Source organism: Psittacula echo, assembly GCF_963264785.1.
Source record: "Psittacula echo genome assembly, chromosome: 1".
Taxonomy (NCBI): domain Eukaryota; kingdom Metazoa; phylum Chordata; class Aves; order Psittaciformes; family Psittacidae; genus Psittacula; species Psittacula echo.
In genome coordinates this window covers 127,594,490-127,614,527 of record NC_137735.1, presented here as the reverse complement: position 1 = coordinate 127,614,527, position 20,038 = coordinate 127,594,490, and the positions used below count along the sequence as shown (strand labels likewise).

The window sequence follows — 20,038 nt, the reverse complement described above, 5'->3', positions numbered from 1 at the left end:
GTGCAGCCTCTAGGTCAAGATGGAATCACATCCAGCTTCAAGGTTCCGTCCCGTAACAGCTCTGGGAGGATTTTAGCACAGAACCATCCACACATCATAGTAGCTTCATGAGCACTAAGTGCTGATGGGGCCGAAGGACAAAAAGGACCAACATGTGGAAGAGAGTTTAGACTTTTGGAAAGTGGAGATGATAGACTTGAGGCACTATGTGCATTTTAGGTCTCATTTGAGCTGTGGTCTGCACTTAAACTTTCTAAATGCTGTCAGGATTCCCAGAGAAGGTGCATGAAACCTCAGCATACAAGGCATGTGGACAGAAGTTTAGCCACTTAAACTTAGTTTGTTCTTAGAAGAGGATCTCAGGCAATAGCAAGAATAGAGTCAGAATGCAAAACTGCCTTGGGTTCTTCAAGATGTGGTACTCCCTGGTCAACAATTTTTCTCTAAACGAAGTAAATGGGTCATGTAGTCAGTCTGTAATGGCTTTTCACAAGAAAATCAATAATTTTCAACATCTCTGAAACCTCTGATCTTGCTGGAAAATCCTTGAGCCCACAAGTTTCATTTTGTCTGTTCTGTGAGCTCTTATCATCATGCTCAGAGGGCTGTAGCAGTGACACTTGCACTGGCCACTAGACAACTCTGTATGTGAATCAGCAAAAGACTTACTGAATTAGTTAACTTTTCAACTGAGTAACGTAAATGGATGCAGATGGATGCAGATGCATCGTGACCATATCTTCAAAAAAATTAAAAATAAAAAAGAAAGAGGGCTTTCCTATCTTTACTGTCATAGAAGGATGGTAGGTACCACTGAATATCTGATCCTGTAAAATCAGTTACACTTCCACCTTTTTTGATATGCTGTCTTAATTACGATAGTCAATATTCTTGAACTTCCTCATCTGTCACTTGTTCAGAACAAAGATGGTCTTTTTTAGGGTGGTGTCACATAGAGCTTTGTACACTGGATTTTAGCGCCACTTCGGCACTCATATATTGTATAAATAATATAGAATACAAACAAGCTGGTATTACTCAGTATTTTAAAGTCATATGAAGCACAGGAAATAACAAATTCAGGAAGGCTCCAGCCCTTTTAGCCATGAAGACAGAAAAGATCTGCCAAGTTTGGTATGGGCAGTGGACCTGATATATCCAGAGCTTATCTGGGGACAACAGTGAAACACACCACCAAGCGTGTTGACTTCCAGACCTAGGCTGGGAATCATGGCAGCTCAAGGAGACTGCCCCAAAGGAAATGAGCTTTCTACATACAGAAACTTTCAGATGTACTGAATTGATGAATACTTAAGAAACAACATAATACTGATAACACGTCCAAAATTCATGTATTATGTTAATACAAAATACGTAAAGTTTATTTTAATGAGAATGAATGAGAAATAAGATAACTAAGAAGAAAGAATGACAAAAATTGAGTAGCCAACTTATTGAAGAAAATGTTGCCTGATTTGCCCTGGCTGGGGACTAAGCTTCAAAGATGGTTGTGTGTTGACCTGTACTACACGCAATTGCATGACACCATCAGCCTGAAACAAATCCTTTCTTCACCTTCTAATTGTGAACCATGGAATTGTCTTGGTCTGTACAAGTTCAGTAGTTATTATGTGTATTAGATTCTTTTGATCTGTGTCGATACATCTACCACTACTGCAAAGTTCCGTTAGTCTATTTAAAGTAACAATCATATCTACTGATTGTTTTGCAGCTTAATTGGCTTTCTGATCCCCATCCATTAAAAGCTTTGTCTGGATTCTTACTTTTGAATCTTCTCACCTTTCACATTTCTATTTATTTTATTTCCTGTTAGTATAACTAGAACTAAATTAGTCGTGTACTTCCTATAAATGTTTCTCGTATTTGCTTAGCTGCTGCTAATGTTATGCTGTCTTTTAAGACTCTACTATTTCTTTTGTTCCTTTATCCATTAATTCACTTTGTTTTTCTGAAAAATAATAGATCTGCACAAAGAGCAGCAGGATTTGTGTTCAGAAATGTGATTTGATGAGTAACAATGAAGTTTATTGAGATTACTGCTGCCTCTGTTGGAGAGAGAAGTTTGGAACAGAGCAGCTCCTATCCTCCAAGACTGATTCTGCAGTTCTCTAAACACAGTTGTAATGAACATAAGCACATAGGTAAGCACAAAACATCCACCAGTCTTTGAACACTGTTTCTTATAATCTTCTATTATTATACAGGAACTTTTGGAGCTGCTATAGATTTTGTATAATTACTGAAAAATTGCAAAATAATTTTTCAGATGCAGGTACCTAAATTACCCATGCAAACTGAGCACATAGGCACCCAACAATTCACTGCCACCAGTTTCAGCAAGGATTAACAACAGGCTCCTGCTTAAATATTGTACATACACTGCTCTGGTTAGGGAAAAACCTCTACATAGCTGAAATTGGGATAGTGTAAAGAAAGCTAAAAACATTGGACACCTAGGATTGGATGTCAGTTTGGTGCCTTTCTCATCCCTAAACACAAAATCACTACACTTGTTCCCATGACACACCTACACTACATAGTGCCTCTTTGGGTACTCCTCAACTGCCTTTGCTGAGCAGCAACAAAGGATGAGTGAGATTGGAAGAGACTCCCAGAGATCATCTTGTCCAACCCTCCTGCTCAAGGAGGGCCACCTAGAGCCAGTTGTCTGGGGTTGTGCCCAGTCAGGTTTTGAGTATCTCCAAAGATGGGACTCTTAACCTCTCCGAGATACCAATGTTTGGTCACTCTCACAGTATTTGAAAAATCATGGCAGTCAGGTGAGGTTCCCAACAACTGGAAAAAGGGAAATACAACCCCCATTTTCAAGAAGGGGAAAATGGATGACCCCGGGAACTACAGACCAGTCAGTCTCACCTCTGTGCCTGGCAAACTCTTGGAGCAGGTTCTCCTGGAAGGCATGCTAAGGCACATGAAAAACAAGGAGGTGGTTGGTGACAGCCAGCACGGCTTCACTAAGGGGAAATCCTGCCTGACCGACCAATTTGGTGACCTTCTATGATGGGGCTACGGAATTGATGGACAGGAGCAAAGCAGTTGACGTCATCTACCTGGACTTGTGCAAAGCGTTCAACACTGTCCCACATGACATCCTTGTCTCTAGATTGGAGAGACATCAATTTGATGGGTGGACCACTCAGGGGATAAAGAACTGGCTGCATGGCTGCACACAAAGTTGTGGTCAATGGCTCGATGTCTGGCTGGAGACCGGTAACGAGTGGTGTCCCTCAGGGATCGGTGTTGGGACCGGTCTTGTTCAACATCTTTGTCGGTGACATGGACAGAGAGATTGAGTGTGCCCTCAGCAAGTTTGCTGATGACACCAAGCTGTGTGGTTTGGTTGATACGCCGGAGGGAAGGGATGCCATCCAGAGGGACCTCGACACGCTTGTGAGGTGGGCTGATGCCAACCTTATGAAGTTGAACCATGCCAAGTGTAAGGTCCTACACCTGGGTCGGAGCAATCCCAGGCACAGGTACAGGTTGGGCAGAGAAGAGATTCAGAGCAGCCCTGCGGAGAAGGACTTGGGGGTGTTGGTCGATGAGAAAATGAACATGAGCCAGCTTCAGTGTGCGCTCACAGCCCAGAAAGTCAACCGTATCCTGGGCTGCATCAAAAGGAGCGTGACCAGCAGATCGAAGGAGGTGATCCTGCACCTCTGCTCTGCTCTCGTGAGACCTCACTTGGAGTATTGTGTGCAGTTCTGGTGTCCTCAACATAAAAAGGACATGGAACTGTTGGAACAAGTCCAGAGGAGGGCCATGAGGATGATCAGGGGAGTGGAGCACCTCCCGTATGGAGACAGGCTGAGAAAGTTGGGGCTGTTCAGCCTGGAGAAGAGAAGGCTGCGTGGAGACCTCATAGCAGCCTTCCAGTATCTGAAGGGGGCCTATAAGGTTGCTGGGGATGGACTCTTCATTAGGGACTATAGTGATAGGACAAGGGGCAACAGGTTAAAACTTAAACGGGGGAAGTTCAGATTGGACATAAGGAAGTTCTTTACTGTGAGGGTGGTGAGGCACTGGAATGGGTTGCCCAAGGAGGTTGTGAATGCTCCAGCCCTGGCGGTGTTCAAGGCTGAGTTGGACAGAGCCTTGGGTGACATGGTTTAGTGTGGAGTGTCCCTGCCCATGGCAGGGGGGTTGGAACTAGATGATCTTAAGGTCCTTTCCAGCCCTAACTATTCTATGATTCTGTGACTCTAAAAATCTGTCTTATTGTGTCGAGATGGAATTTCACGCACTTTAATTTGTGCCTATTGCCTCTTGTCCTGCCACTGGGCTCTACTGAGAGGAGCCTGGATCTCATCCTTACTTCCCCTTTTCTCACGTGTTTATACACATTGACAAGATCTGCCTGATCCTTATCTCCTCCAGGCTGGACATTCCCAGCTCTCACTGCCTATCCTCAGATGAAAGATGCTCCAATACATTATCTCTACAGCTCTCACCACCAGGACTACATATCAACCACACTCAGATGTTTTTTCAGTCTATGACTTAGAGAAGTTTTAATGCACTAAGTAAAGCAGAAATCAGACTCAAACCTAGACGAAGATGAAAAACTAAACCAAGAGAAAAAAAAAGCAACCAAACCCAATTACATTTCCTCTGGGCTTTTGCATCTCTTTGCACTTTCTGCGTAACATCTCTTGAGTAAGCCTCAAACCTGAATTGCTATAAAATATACTGTTGATCTGCTCTTATCTTAAAGAAATGGTCCAGGCTGGTTCAAGTGGTATATCTCTGTGTGCTACTGGCCTGGCTTTGAATTTGGTGAGTTTGGTGATAGACGGCCAGCAAATGTCTGTCAAGCTAATAGAAATGTCTTAGCACATTCAGTCTTTTCAGAGACAGATTACAGAGCATATTGAGGGTCCAGACTGAAATCACCAAGGTACTTAAAACTAACATTTTGCCTCTGTGCACAGAAAATAGACAACAATTTAAGTTTTCAAAGCAGTAGCAATTTTTATGGCCAACAATCAGCTGCTTTGACAGAAAGTTCAGCACTCCCTGGGTATCTCAAGACACCTTTCAAACATCTCCAGCTGTGTAATTAAAAATCAGTTATATAAAAGTAAACTTCATAGCTACACAAGAGCTGAATTTTACATGAAACCTTTATGTATATAGCCTTTACTAGTCATATTGTTGTATTCTTGTATTTGAGGAAAAGCGATTATGAAAGATAGATAGAACAAAGTGTTTGAGCATGTTCCCATCGTTCCCATCAGCCAGTCAAGCGATCTCACTTAACGACAGTGATTCAGTCCTCAGACTCTTTAGAAAACATTCATCTGCCACCACCAAACTCACACTAGGAAATCCCTGTCCAGGGGTATTTCTGCAGAGTATACAGATGTGCTCAGCAGTAACAGACAGCTCAGCTCACCCACATAGGCAGGCAGCTATTCCAAATTCTTCTTTTTCTCTTGAGACACAGAGGAGTGAGTGTTCAAGAGTCTGTGACCTGCTTTCTCTTGCAATTTCATCATGGCTTCATGAAAAGGTTGCACTAAAATCATGACAGTAAAATGCAAACCACATGGAAACCTGGGCCTGGTTCTGGGGGAGGAGGATGCCCACAGCTGCTAGGCTGATAGAAGTGGGTCAATTTGCATGGCACCACTCTTACACTGAAAAGCTTCTCTCTCCTTCTACCTTTGTGCACATCTCTGTCTCCCTGACTTCTTTTTCTTTTTTTTTTTTTTTTTTTTTTTTACCATTCTTGCTTTCTTCTCTTTTGAATTTTGATTTTTAAAGGTTTTTCCCCTCTGTTCTTTTAACCCTGGACACCCCTGAGCATCTTGGCAATACCAAAACAGGGTACAAGCACAGCTCGTACTATCAGTAACGTCAGCTGGGAGCAGGGCTAGAACATTGTGAAGCTGCAGAAACTGCAGTGTCTGGAAAGATATCTTGGTGTTGGAAAAGAACGTTATGTAAGATATGAATTGAGCAGGCTGCTCAGGGACAGCTGTGTCCTGTGAGGAACATTTGAACTGTCACTTAAAATAGTAATGAAATTGAATTTCTGGACAATATTCAGAAATTAAAGTGTTAAGGACATAAAGAGGTATGAGTAATCTAACCAGACACTGGTGAACAATTCTGGCATTGAATCTCTCAGCTGGCATGGCCATGTTAATGGCAGGCAGCAAAACAAACCCCGTTAAGAAAAAATCATTATATCTGATTTTTATTGGCAAGAATAGTCTTTTACTAGAAAAAAAAACGTAATGTAGGGAATGTTTGCTTGCAGTGTATTTCTACAGTTGCAGTGACGAACTGAAGCTATCCAGCTGAAAGTTTTCTGTTTGCTGGAAGCTGAATCATTTTTAGCCTGCCACTTTCAAACACCAACAAAAACTCCTGCACAGTAAAATGTGAAATATTTGCCAAGCCATCTCTCAGGATGCCTCCCTATCTCAAAGAAGATTTGTATCAAAATCCTGGCTGCTGTTGGACTGACTGCTGCAGAACGGCTGCAGCCTTGATTCTCCCAATACTAGCATCAGAGAATAAAAGTGAGGGAAGCAAATTTGCAGTAGGCAGGAAGACGACATTCCAGGGCATTTTTCCATTGAAGGTGTCATTTTCCTACCAGTGAGCTTAAACCTATTAGTAGTAAATGTGCTTTCCTCTGTTACTTTTCTCTCAGAAGTAGTTCTTGAGTGCTGAGAAGTCTGTGACCTTCACTCAGAAATTGCTGCCATGGTGCCATCTCCCCAGCTTTCATTCAACCCCTTCATGTCTCTGGACTTGTTTTCCGCTCTGTATCTGCTTTCTTTCTGAAGCAGTGCTTTCAATGAATGTCATCCGTAGGAGCATTTTTTGTAGAAAATTAACTTATTTAATGATAGCTATGATCACAGCTGGCACTTTTTTGCTAGAGAGTATATAGGAACCAAATAATGAATTAGTCACGAGAGGTTCAGTGGCACAGGCCACTAGAGAAGTACCTAAAGGTGCAGTAAAATCTGAGTTGCTTCTTGGTAGTATTTATAAGAAAGGGATTGTAGAGACTTCTGAAAGTTTCAGAAAAAGAAAACAACAAAATATAAGTAGCACTTAGAGAGAAAGAAGAGATGTCACAAGTCAAAATACGCATTGAGATTTTCATTTGAGATCAGGGAAAAAATTTCCAGTTGAAAAAAATGGGAAACTTTGTATTACCATCTAAAAGATAGCACTGCTTATTGCAATTAATATAATAAAATCTTATTCAGCAGATATTAATGATGATAGTGGTTAAACCTAGAAACCAAGAATATAATAATAAAGTTCATATTTCCTGCATTATTTGTAATTTATTTTAGAAACTTAGGGAAAAGTAAACTACTGGTTATACCTAACGTTGGATAGCTTGTTTGTCTGAAGTTTCAATCTTTAACCTATTTTTAGGCTTTACTCTTTACTGATGCTGTAGCACAATACGTAAAAACATTCATAATGTTTCTAATTATGGAAGAGATGTTTTAACAAACACCTCTTTAAGAGCTTCTTAAACAAATCAGAAATATTCCATCTCCATTTCTGTAGATTTTGCAATTTTTTTAGGGATCCTTTTGTGCAAATTACAGCTGCAGACATGAGCATTGACTTTACAATCTTCCATACATCTAATTAATTTTGTAACTGTGACAGAAGTATTAATCATCTAATATGTTTGTAGGAGTGAAGTGAAAATAATGAGAAAGTTGTTGACGTTCTCCATAAGAAAAGAGCTACTTTCCATTTTTTTAAAATAAAGACCCATAATTTCCAGTGAACCACCAACGAAAACTCTTTTTTTTTTTCCCCCCTCAATTTAATATCAGTTCTGGGCTTTCCAGTTTTTTCAATTTCCAGGAAAAAATCAGTGTTTACATAGAAAAGCAGCAAAAATTTTGATTTCTTCACAAAACCCGTTTTCTACCAGCAGGAAAAAAAAAGGGGGAAGAAATCAATGGGAAAAGGCTTTCAGTCTTGATCAAACCTTCAGAGACAACATTTGCTACAAAGAGAAAAAAATATATATGTAGATATATTCTTTGCCATCATTCTTCTGATTATTTGTATAGGTTAGATCAACATAAAGAGGTTAAAACTATACCCCTCTGTATGAGCTTGGAAAATCACATGTCAGCCTTGTTCTCATGATGTTTTTCTTCATCTCTAATAAAAACTTTCAGTTTGGGAAGAAGCTTTTAGCAGTTTCAATGCAAACTTCAGTGAATTTTGACACAATATGGGACACCAAATAAGCTCTTCAGGGATTCTGAAATGTTTCCCCACATCTGCAAGCTTAGATTAGACTATTCGAAAGCAAATTTTTCCACATGAAAACTCCTTTCATTGGCAAGGAGTGTTTTTCTAGCATATTTCCCTTCAGAAGATTTGCTCCCTTTATATTCAACCAACCTGTTTCAAAATTTGCAGGCAAGCCCTGAAAAGTATTTTAGGTCTGAAATATTTGCCCAAACCTCTGAACACACTGGGGTTTATTTTTACTAATCTGTCACTTCTGAAAAACAAACATTTTATTTATCATATACTCTTGTAAATCACACTGCAAAGAACAGGACATCATTTATCAGTCTGCAACCTCTCTCTTATCTCGGTTCTGATAATCAGGTTAGAGCATAAACCTAACCCTCCCAGCCAAAACTTCATACTGCAGCTCTAAGAAATTCTCTGTTTTACTTTCCAGAAGTATAGAAAAGAAAAGATGAGTTGCTCCCTTCTTCCTATTTTCAGAGAAACCTAATCATGTTCTTCTCACCTAAGACATATTCTTTATTATTTATTCATTTCCAGTGTCACTGGGTTACCAACTTAAACTGAAGTTCACAACTGCAAGTAATGTAAGAAGTACCAATGGAAAACAGTTAAAAATGAAAAATGAAATTAAGTTTACATAAATACTGCCAGAAGGTTTCCAAAGTAGAACAGCATAGACGAAGCTGTTTGTTTCTGGTTCTTTCTCTTGCCAGTAGCTTGACCCGTGAGCAACATAACTCCCTGAATTCCACATCTGGGATTTGTCATGCACAACCATAGACCACTGGAGGCTGGATGTCAGAGTCTGAGTCTGTGCTCATGACCCAGGGCTGATGGACGGGACCAGGCCCTCAGAAAATACCTTTCCTCATCTGCCTAACATTCTTTCTGCTGAACAGAGACTCTGTGGGTGCCTGTGGGCAGCACAGAAGAATTTGCTAGCTAGTTTTCTGGCACCAAAGCTGGGGCAGATGACTCATTCAAGGCTATTATCAAAATGAGAGAAAATTGTGGTGTTTGCCAACTTGCAGCATCAGAATCTTGGCCAGTGATTTGTGTTCCCAGTCACTGCCACAGAAATCTTTGTCATGAATCATTAGCAGATTAAAAAAGAGAGCATAATGCCAAGGTTGAGCATCTCCTTGTTCTGAAAGCTTCAATCTTGCGTGTCTGGTTAAACCAAACATTTCATGTGTGAGTAACTGTCTTGCATTTTCTGAAACACACATGAGCCCCATCAAATCAAGATGCTTTCCCAAACTTAATGGAACCTCTGTTACACACAGGAGCTATGATCGTTGTGTTGAAGTTGACATGTTAATTCATACACAATAATCATACTTTTTGTGAAATGCTGTGTTTGACAAACAAGTGTTCTACATTTTTGAGCTACCACAGTAAAAATGAGCATCACAGTTGATAACCCCTAAATCTGGGGTTATCCACCTAAAATCCCAGTTATCCAATCTTTTTTTTGATAAAATATAAAAAAGTTAAAGGAATAATAATCCAAATTTTATTTCTCCCATTCAAGACTGGCAGGAGTCACATTATAAAGGGTAACTACTAAAGGAGAAAGGGTGGTCAAGCCAGAAATTTGAGAGACATGTTTGATAAGAAGTATTAACCTAAGACAAAAAAAAAGGGTCATTGCAATGACAAACAGTCGATAAGTGTCATAAAATGTTTTTTCTGAAACAAGCCTTTCATAGAGAAGGGCTTGTTTCATCACTTCCATCTTAACATCTGTGCCGAAATCTTTCATTTTTTCTCTGTAATATGATTAATTTGATGCACAAACTATAAGCCTGATTTTATACACTTTGAAGTCAGTAGGAGTTTTCTTTCTATCTTCTGTGGAGCAGGACCAGATAAATGATGAGCTAATCCATTGGGGAGCTCTTACATGTCAATGCCTAATGCAAAAGACATACCAGAAAGTCAATCTTCATGACTTCATAGCTTTCAGATTTCACCACAGATACATGATTCCTTTCACAGCTTAATGAACACCATCACCACTCCTTAAATGTGCTGTAGGAGTCAGAAGCAACCCTCTTTTGGAAAATTATAGGATCAAATAAACTTTAAATCAGTGCAATTTCTCAGGTTTCAGGAAACAATATTTTTTGTTCAGTCATTTGAAACTAAGGCTACAATTTCCACTGAAGAACCTTACTGGTTCTTGCAGAAACAACCATGCAACAGTTTCAAGTCAGCTGATCAAAGACACATTTGTCAGTCTGTTTTTTCAAAATATTTCAATTTATTTTGCCCTAAGCAAAAGAGAAAATGCTTTTAGTTTGAAGATTTGCCCTTTCTTATTCAATCCTAAAGAAGAAAAATTATCTGATCTTGGAAATATTCAATGCTATGCCTTAATTCTTCATACTCAAAAAATGTTTATTTGGCTCTCATGCCAATTTGCTGAAGATATATGAACCATACTTAAAAATGTTTGGGGTTTTTTTTAACTTCTCTTTAAAGGAGAAAAGATGTAGAAACATCTTCCTTTCTAAACCCTTCATCAGTGAATTCCAGATTAAATTATAGCAATCTGTGAATTTGGCCAGGTATTTAGAATGTAAAGATTAAACAGAAAGCGCTTTCTTAGATTCTACAAACACCCATTGGGCACAGATGATGGCCATGACTGAAAATATTATCAGTCATTTACTGTTGTTCAGTATACTCCTTCTTCAAAGCAGCTAATTGTTTAGCTAATTGTGCTTTAAAACACAGGCTAGCATAATCGTGTGCTGCTGGTTTACCATCAGGATAGCTTCAGTTCTTTTCATTGTCTAGAACATACTTCCAGCAGCAAATTCGAAATATAAACCCTCTACTATTCTAGGTCACTGAAGTATATATTCAGACAGTGAATATGTAAATCTCATAACTGAGTAACACTCCATGCAATGTATTTAAGAGATATTTCTTAAACTGTCACAATACTTACTCAGCAGGATGTGGAAACTTCTGTTCATGCTTTGAGTTCCTCTGTCTTCACAATATGAAGTTTCAGAGGTAGTTTAAATGTTTTATGATTATCTGTGTAGCAAAAACATCAGCTAATGTAAGCAAAGGGAAGAACCAACAGAATGCCAATCAGGCAGTAGACAGCTCCATCAATTTTTGCTTGGGAAGAGGTCCTCCAGACTCTACAATGGAGGTGTCCTCAATGAAGGATGTAGAGCAGGTGCCTTCCCTAACAGCAGTAGGTTGAAGACCTCTGGGAATTACAAATAATCTGCAACTTGAAGGCAGGCTAAGGAAAGGAAAATAGGGCAACAGAAATCAGAATTGCATGAACAATTGAGTTTCTTTTTGGCTACCCAACTGAAAAATTAAACCAAAAAAATTCATTTAGGGCCAGCCCAAAGCACTCTTCCAACTCAAAATGAAACAGTTCATTTTGCTTTCAAATCTCTTTTCAACCTTTGAAAGAAAATGTACATAAAATTCTAAACCAAAACACTACTTTGAAGTGTAAACCTCAAATATTTAATTGAGAAAATGTCAGAAGAAAACATTTCAGTATGGTTTTCCTTTTTTGAGCTATAACTATTGACTAAATTGAAACCCATCTTGCCTAGCTGAAACTACACCTTACTTTTGGTCAGCAGTGGCTTGTCCCACATATTTCCCTTGTCTGTAAGGGAAACCTCCAACTTCTACTTCCTTTGTTCAAAACTGATCATCACCCGCCATCCTTCGCACACGCACGAGTCACAGATGCCCTGCAACTACATCTATGAAGGAAATTTTGCAAAATCTGCTGTGTCGCAGTTTCAGAGCTCCAGCTTGAGAGGTTTCCATGGGAGAGTCTTCCAGGGAATGGCTTTCAGGGTTAGAGAAGCTAATAAATTGTTGACTTCATTTTTACACTTTTGTGGACAAAAGGGTTTTTAACTGGGTTTAGCCCCAGTGTGGAAAGCTTGAGAGATTGACTTGACATTTCTGGGTAGTGCAGCTCAACAAGGACGATGTGAAAGAGGCCTAAAGAAAGTGGAAGAAGGAAATAAGTTAATTATCCTTTTGTGACGTGATTATATCAATGGGGAACAGCATGTGTGATTCATGGTCTAATCTCCATTTATAGTCAAGGAGGAAAACATGTACTTTTAGAGAAAAGTCACGTTATTCTGTCCAAAGGCACAATCTTTATAAATCACTAATGGCACCTAGATAATTCCTATTACCCTTCACTGACTGTAAATGAAGCTGGGTGTATCTTTGGGATAGACTGTGTCTGTCAAAGATCAGTGAAATGAGCTCTCCACTAGGTGCTTAATTCCCTCCCTTTGCTTTCAGCTGTCACAAGCTCAAGTGATAACAGAAAGGATGCTGGCCAACAGCTCTTGACAATACCATTTCTTATCCCACAAGAAAGAAAATAAATATCCTACTAAATATATCAAAAGGTTACACCCCCAACACTGTTATGTGGTACCAAATTCTGGCTGGCTGTCACTGTTGGGTCACTTCTGCTTTGACTGTGAGCAGGTATGTAATTCATATGTTGTGAGATGCAAATGAGAGTGTGGAACAAAGTAAACCATGTTGATTGCATCTAGTTTGACAGGTAAAAGGGATCCATCACCCAGATGTGTCATATGCCAATCCAGTATGTGACTTCCCACAAGAAAGTGTTATCATTTCAGCTCATGGAAACTTTGTTCAAATTAGATGTGAATGGATGCTTTTATCTTGAAATCCCTTTTGTTTGAGAGCAGTGTGGGATAGTTTAATTCCATTTCAGTGTTGTCTAACCCCAGCAGCTGGTATAAGTTGAAACTAACTGTTTATGGACTAACTTTCATTTCTGTTTGCATTTAATTGATGAACCCACCAAGGTAGATCAAGGTAGATTTCCTGCCAACATTTTTCCCATATTATAGTATCTGTTTATGGGATGTCTTCTTGATATCCTTTTAGCAAGCATTTTTACATTTATGTCCCTGATATGCTGTGTTTACAAACTTTGCCTTCCTTATCTGCACTGCCACCCTTAGTCCTTTATTTGAGGATATTAGACAGTATCACAGTATGCTAGAGATTGGAAGGGACCTCAAAAGATCATCTAGTCCAATCCCCCTGCCAGAGCAGGAACACCTAGATAAGGTTACACAGGAATGTGTCCAGGCGGGTTTTGAATGTCTCCAGAGAAGGAGACTCCACAACCCCCCTGGGCAGCCTGTTCCAGTGTTCCGTCACCCTCACTGAGAAGAAGTTTCTTCTCAAGTTTAAGTGGAACCTCTTGTGTTCCAGTTTGTACCCATTACCCCTTGTCCTATCATTGGTTGCCACTGAGAAGAGCCTGGCTCCATCCTCGTGACACTCCCCCTTTATATACTTATATACACTAATAAGGTCACCCCTCAGTCTCCTCTTCTCCAAACTATAGAGACCCAGCTCCCTCAGCCTTTCCTCATAAGGGAGATGCTCCACTCCCTTCATCATCTTAGTTGCCCTGCGTTGGACTCTCTCCAGCAGGCCCCTGTCCTTGAACTGAGGGGCCCAGAACTGGACACAATATTCCAGATGCGGTCTCACCAGGGCAGAGTAGAGGGGAAGGAGGACCTCTCTCGACCTACTGACCACCCCCCTTCTAATACACCCCAGGATGCCATTGGCCTTCTTGGCCACAAGGGCACAGTGTTGGCTCATGGTCATCCTGCCATCCACTAGGACCCCCAGGTCCCTCTCCCCTACACTACTCTCTAACGGGTCGTTCCCTAACCTATATTGGAACCTGGGGTTGTTCCTGCCCAGGTGCAGGACTCCACACTTTCCCTTGTTATATTTCATCAAGTTTCTCCCTGCCCAACTCTCCAGCCTGTCCAGGTCCCGCTGGATGGCAGCACAGCCTTCTGGCGTGTCAGCCACTCCTCCCAGCTTAGTGTCATCAGCAAACTTGCTGACAGTACACTCAATTCCCTCATCTAAATCATTGATGAATATATTAAATAATACTGGTCCCAGTACTGACCCTTGAGGCACTCCACTAGATACAGGCCTCCAACTAGACTCCACCCCATAGACTACAACTCTCTGGCTTCTCTCCTTCAGCCAGTTCACAGTCCACCTCACTACCTGATCATCCAGACCACACTTCCTCAATTTAGCTGTGAGGATGCTGTGGGTGACTGTGTCAAATGCTTTGCTGAAGTCAAGGTAGACCACATCCACCGCTCTGCCATCATCCATCCACCGTGTTATTTCCTCATAAAAGGCTAGGAGGTTGGTCAAGCATGACTTCCCCTTGGTAAAGCCATGTTGACTGCCCCTCATAACCCTCTTATCCTTGACATGCCTTAAGATGGCATCAAGGATAAGGTGCTCCATCACTTTCCCAGGGATGGAGGTGAGGCTGACCGGTCTATAGTTAGCCGGGTCCTCCTTCTTGCCCTTTTTGAAGACTGGAGTGACATTTGCTTTCCTCCAGTCCTCAGGCACCTCTCCCGTTTCCCAAGACTTGGTAAAGATGATGGAGAGTGGTCTAGCAATGACTTCTGCCAGTTCCCTCAGCACCCATGGGTGCATCCCATCTGGACTCATGGATTTATGGATGTCCAGATTGATCAACTGGTCTCTAACCGATTCCTCATGGACTAAGGCAAACTGCTCCAGTGACCTGGCTTCATCTGAGGTCTCAGGAGTACAGTGCTCTTCAGGACTGCCTCCGGCAGAGTAGACAGAGACAAAGAAGGCATTCAATAACTCTGCCATCTCTGTATCTTCTGTCACCAGGGCACCCATCCCGTTCATCAGTGGGCCTACATTGCCTCTGGTGTTAGTTTTATCTGCCATGTATTTGAAAAAGCTCTTTCTGCTGTCCTTGACCCCTCTCGCCAGATTTAATTCTAAGGAGGCCTTAGCCATCCTAGCTGCCTTCCTACATCCTCTAGCAGCAGCCTTATATTCCTCCCAAGTGGCCAGCCCCTCCTTCCATGACCTGTAAACTCTCCTCTTCCACTTGAGCATACCCAGCAGTTCCTTATTTAGCCACGCAGGTCTCCTGGCCCTCTTCCTTGACTTCCTACGTGTCGGGATGCTCTGCTCTTGAGCTTGGAATAAGCAATCCTTGAATGCCAACCAACTATCTTGGGCCCCTTTACCTTCAAGCAGCCTTGCCCATGGGATTTCCCCTAGCAATTGCTTGAAAAGGCCAAAGTTTGCCCTGCTGAAGTCCAGGGTTGCAATTCTACTTGCTATTGTACTGTCCCTACCACACAAGATCCTGAATTCCACCATCTCGTGGTCGCTGCAACCAAGGCAGCCCTCAACCTTTACTGCTTCGACCAGACCCTCTTTGTTAGTGAGGATGAGATCCAGCAGCGCTCCTCTCCTGGTTGGCTCATCCACCATTTGCATGAGGAAGTTATCATCCATACACTGGAGGAACCTCCTGGACTGTGGCTGGGTTGCTGAGTAGTCCTTCCAGCAAACATCAGGGAAGTTAAAATCCCCCACGATGACCACGGCCTGTGACTGTGAGGCCGCTCTCAGCTGCCTGTAGAAGGCCTCGTCAACTTCCTCACCCTGATCTGGTGGCCTGTAACAGACACCCACAACAGTATCATCCCTGCCAGCCTGCCCCTTAATTCTCACCCACAGACTCTCAACTCGCTCGTCCCCTGTCCCTGGACAGAACTCAGTACATTGCAGCTGCTCTCGCACATAAAGAGCAACCCCACCACCCCGCCTGGCTGGCCTGTCTGTCCTGAAAAGGACATAGCCCTCCATGAGTATATTCCAGTCATGCGAGCTGTCCCACCACGTCTCTGTAATTGCCACCAGATCATAATCTCCTGACTTATTTATGGTGTTCTGGTTTTGTTTTGTTTTTATTTGGATCGGATTCCTGTTTCCCTGATGAAAAAATGGCAAAGCCTTGCTCAAGAAGTCTTCACCAGCTGCTGACAATGTTACTGCACATTTCCTCTGGCTTTCTCACTATTTGGATGCTTTTCACCTCTTCAACTTCAGTTACCAGTATCCCTTTCTGCACCAAAGCAACTCCTCTGTCTTTGCCCAGGGACGTTGCTGAAGGACATGGTAATGGTGGATTAAACTGCTCTTCAGTGACTTATTTTCTTTTTTTTCCTGCCTGGGAGCTTGTGTCAGGAGTAGGCACCAAGCACTTCTCAAGCACTCTCAAATCCCTGATGCTGCAGAGCACTGTGCTCAGTGTGCCCATGGGGCAGCCTGAACACAGTGCTCTGAGTTTTCAGTAGCAACTGCTGACTGACTGTTTGTCCCCATCTCATCTCAGGAGACAGAGTCTGGGACTTTTCACCAGCAGCTGTTCAAGATGGGATCTTGTCTACTGGCATACTGAAGCAGAATCAATAAACGAAGCAACTGATTCTCGTAAATGATGCTAGTTTTCCTACCATCTCCCAAAAGAAGGACTGACCTATATGCTCCCTCTTAAGCCCTGGCCTGGGATACACTGAAATTACAGCCTTATGGTAAAGAAGCATGTCCTCAGACCAAGCTTGCATCCTTTCTGGGTACAAGAATATAGCCATTGGCCCAACAGCCCCACAGACACAATATATGTCATTTCCCTTGTGTTTGAATAAAAGTAAATGGCAACATTTGGGGATCAAAATATTTATTATAATAAATTAAAGAATAAGTATATATAAAACAATACATCTGAATATAAATATCACACAGCAGTTTTAATTTCATAGTTCGCTTAAAACTCTCTGGTACAGCTTCATAAATACATTTCTTTGGATAACTTTCAGTTAATATATATAAATAAAAGTACAGTATAATTATTACCTTAAAATAAGTTACTATTAAATAGGAATGACAAAAATTATTTCTGAATTACTCTGAACTTTTCAGGTAAAGGTCAGAAGGGGGCAACATATGCAAGAGAGATTTCCAAGTAAAAGGCTCAAAACATCCTGGCTACATATCACTGCCTACCTTGATCAAAGCTGATGCACACGTGTCAAATCTCAGCATATAAAATACAGAAACAGTTGGTTTATTCCTATGGAGATGAGGAGCACAGGGGCGTGCCTTTGAAAATAACTAATGTCCTGTGTTGAAATGGAGCCACAAACACTGTCCTGGAGTCTTCCCTTCAAAGCAGGCAGCAATATGCATCCTGTCTCTGCCTACTTATTTTGCTATTATAGGCATGAGTGAAAAATTACTGCATCGAGGGGAAGAGGGGGAAAGGAAGGGTGTCCATAGTATTATAGCAAGAGTTTTTCGGAGACATCTCTTAAAGACTGATCTGAAGACCTGAAATTCTTTCAGTTTTTCTTCTTGTTCCCTCCCTTCTTTGGGATATCAGTACAGGCATTTTCTATGTAGTCAAACAGTAAATCCAGTTCTCCGATGGCTTTAGTCTTTCCATTCTCTCCCAACTAGAAAAGAGCAGAATATAAGTTTTAGCATCTCGTTATTTCTCAGAAAATTGAAATTAGGCTTGTCACAGAAACTGAATCAAGAACTTACTCTCCTTATCCTCTCAAGTGGTTCTGTTAGAGTCATTATACCATAAAATATAAACTAGATCATTCTAATCTAGTCTAGCATACAGAATTACCTGCAACCTGACTTCTGAAGCTTTAAATTACCATAACGTGTGCAGAGAGTAAACAACTGAAGGAGAGTTTGAAGTGGAAACATCACTAATCCCCTCTTTAATGCCCATGAAGGCTTCATCTCCCAAATAATCTCCACAGTTTGTTTCATAATTGGGTCAACCTTAATCCAACTAAAACACTGGAGTTTGTAACAGCTCTTTTTAAATTTTAGGGGAAATTGTACCTCTTTCAGTTTAGTCTTCATTTCTTCCAGGTTCTTCTCAATGTGCTCTCTGTGTCCGGAGAATTTCTAACAAAACAGACAAAATCCAGATGTAACAGCAGCAGCTGTATGCAACAATGTGCCGCTTTTTTCCCCCCACACACACACCTTTCTATCAACCTCGAGTTTGATATCTTTGATCTGAGGTTTCCTTTCATATCAGTGCCTCTTGCCACTGTTTGCAGCATTCTGAGATTCAGGAGCAGTGACAACAGTCACAACTCAGAGTTAGGGAAAGAAACACAACGCTACTCACACATCTGCTCAGCTCCGAGGTCAGGGATGCAAAGAACTGTACCACCTCTGCAGCGTACGGGTACTGGTCCTTGACCTCAGTGAGGAGGACATCTTTCACTACAATCTCCACAATCCTCTTCATCATGTAGCAGCGGTTGTTTTCCTATGTATGCAAGTAAAAGGTCATGTTAACTTATGGCAAGAGATCAAGTGCTGGAGAAGGTTGCAAAGAGCAGTCTTCACACCTAAGGGTGTAAGGCTTACCCTGATGTTAACATAGAGCTGCTGCCCAATGAGCCTGTTGTCCGTGTCCTCGTCTGAGGCCCTGGCCTGAGAGAAGAAAAGGCAAATGTCAGGCAGGGATGGGAACCTTACGTGAAAATTAACAACAAACCCTAAGGTTTTCATCATTAATAGAGCAGGTGAAAAGAGGGAAATGACACCAGAGACATATTGTTACAGGTAGATAAGCTAGGACATTTTGTTTGCTTCGCCCCTGAGCTGGGTGAGACTTAAGGTTAGTATCACCAGAAAATAAATAAGCAGAAGTCTGAATTCCTGTCCCACTCTTCAACGTCAGATGTCGTATGGCTATGATGACTAAACCAGATGCCGCCAGTGGCCAGCCTCACGGTGGCCCGCAGCACTGCTGGGAGATGCTGCAGCACTCAACGGCATACACCAAGGGGGGACTCACTCGTGGTAAGAGCAGCCAAGAAACTTGACCAAGCAAAGCACTGTACAATGCCTGAGGAGCTGCCTGGCCATGGCTGGAATCATGGACATGTCCAGCTCCAAATGTACTAGGCAAACAGAGAAATTTAAGCTCAGGTTTCACAATTGTCCCAGTCTAGCAGCAGCCGCTTGAGAGAAGGAGCTGTGCTGTGCCAGGGACTGATTTTCCCTTAAGGAGCAGGAGGAGAAGAGACAGAGGAAGCAGCTTCCCCTGCCTACACAACCACTGGGCAACAGACCCACTCCACATGCTCAAGCTCTGCCTTACTGCAAGTGCATGTTTTTTCTGGAGAAAGGCAAGAGAAAGAGAGAGGAATGCTGAAGGTGAGAAGTCAGGGCACTGGTGGAGAAGGAGGTCCTCAGATCCCACATGAAGGTTACACAAGGTACTGTACCATTTTAGCCAAGGTGTAGGTGCGATTCCTGATGTAGGGCTGGAAGCTGAGCTTCCTGAGCCTGCAGGTATGATGGACGGTAGAAGCCACCCCTGCCCCTTTTGGAGGCAGAGGGCTGGTGAGAAGAAGAGGGAGGAAGCAACAGCAGCAGAAGAAGACCCATCCTAAGAAGCTCTTGGTCAAGGTCTGCAGGGAGGCCATGTCTCACAATCCAAAGTTGTCCGTCGCAGCAGGTTTCGGCTACAGTGCTCAGCACTGATGAGAGAGAGCAGTGTTAGCATCAGGGAGATTGGGCAAGGCAGAGTGAGAGAGGCACAAAGGCTGCAAGCCTTACCTTTGCAGTGATTCTTGATGTGCTCTGCAGGAGGTGAGGTGCACCTTATATAGGGCCACCAGCATCTCTCTCAGCTTTTTTTTTTTTGCGTAGTGGTGGTAAATAAAAATGACATCAGCAACCCTCTTGCTTTCCAGTATCCTCTTCTGAGAACTACCTAACCACTACAAAACCCACAAATACAACT

General features: G+C 42.0%; 1 protein-coding gene across 1 annotated transcript; it reads right to left on the bottom strand.

Annotated features, from left to right (window-relative positions):
* Positions 1 to 17,567: 17,567 nt before the first annotated feature.
* IL22 (interleukin 22) lies at positions 17,568 to 19,718 on the bottom strand (the record flags this gene model as incomplete). Its single annotated transcript, XM_080630549.1, has 5 exons — positions 17,568 to 17,705; positions 18,112 to 18,177; positions 18,407 to 18,550; positions 18,652 to 18,717; positions 19,518 to 19,718. The coding sequence occupies 5 exons, from the start codon at positions 19,716 to 19,718 to the stop codon at positions 17,592 to 17,594; spliced, it is 591 nt and encodes a 196-aa protein (XP_080486675.1). The 3' UTR covers positions 17,568 to 17,591.
* Between the last annotated feature and the right edge of the window lie 320 nt (positions 19,719 to 20,038).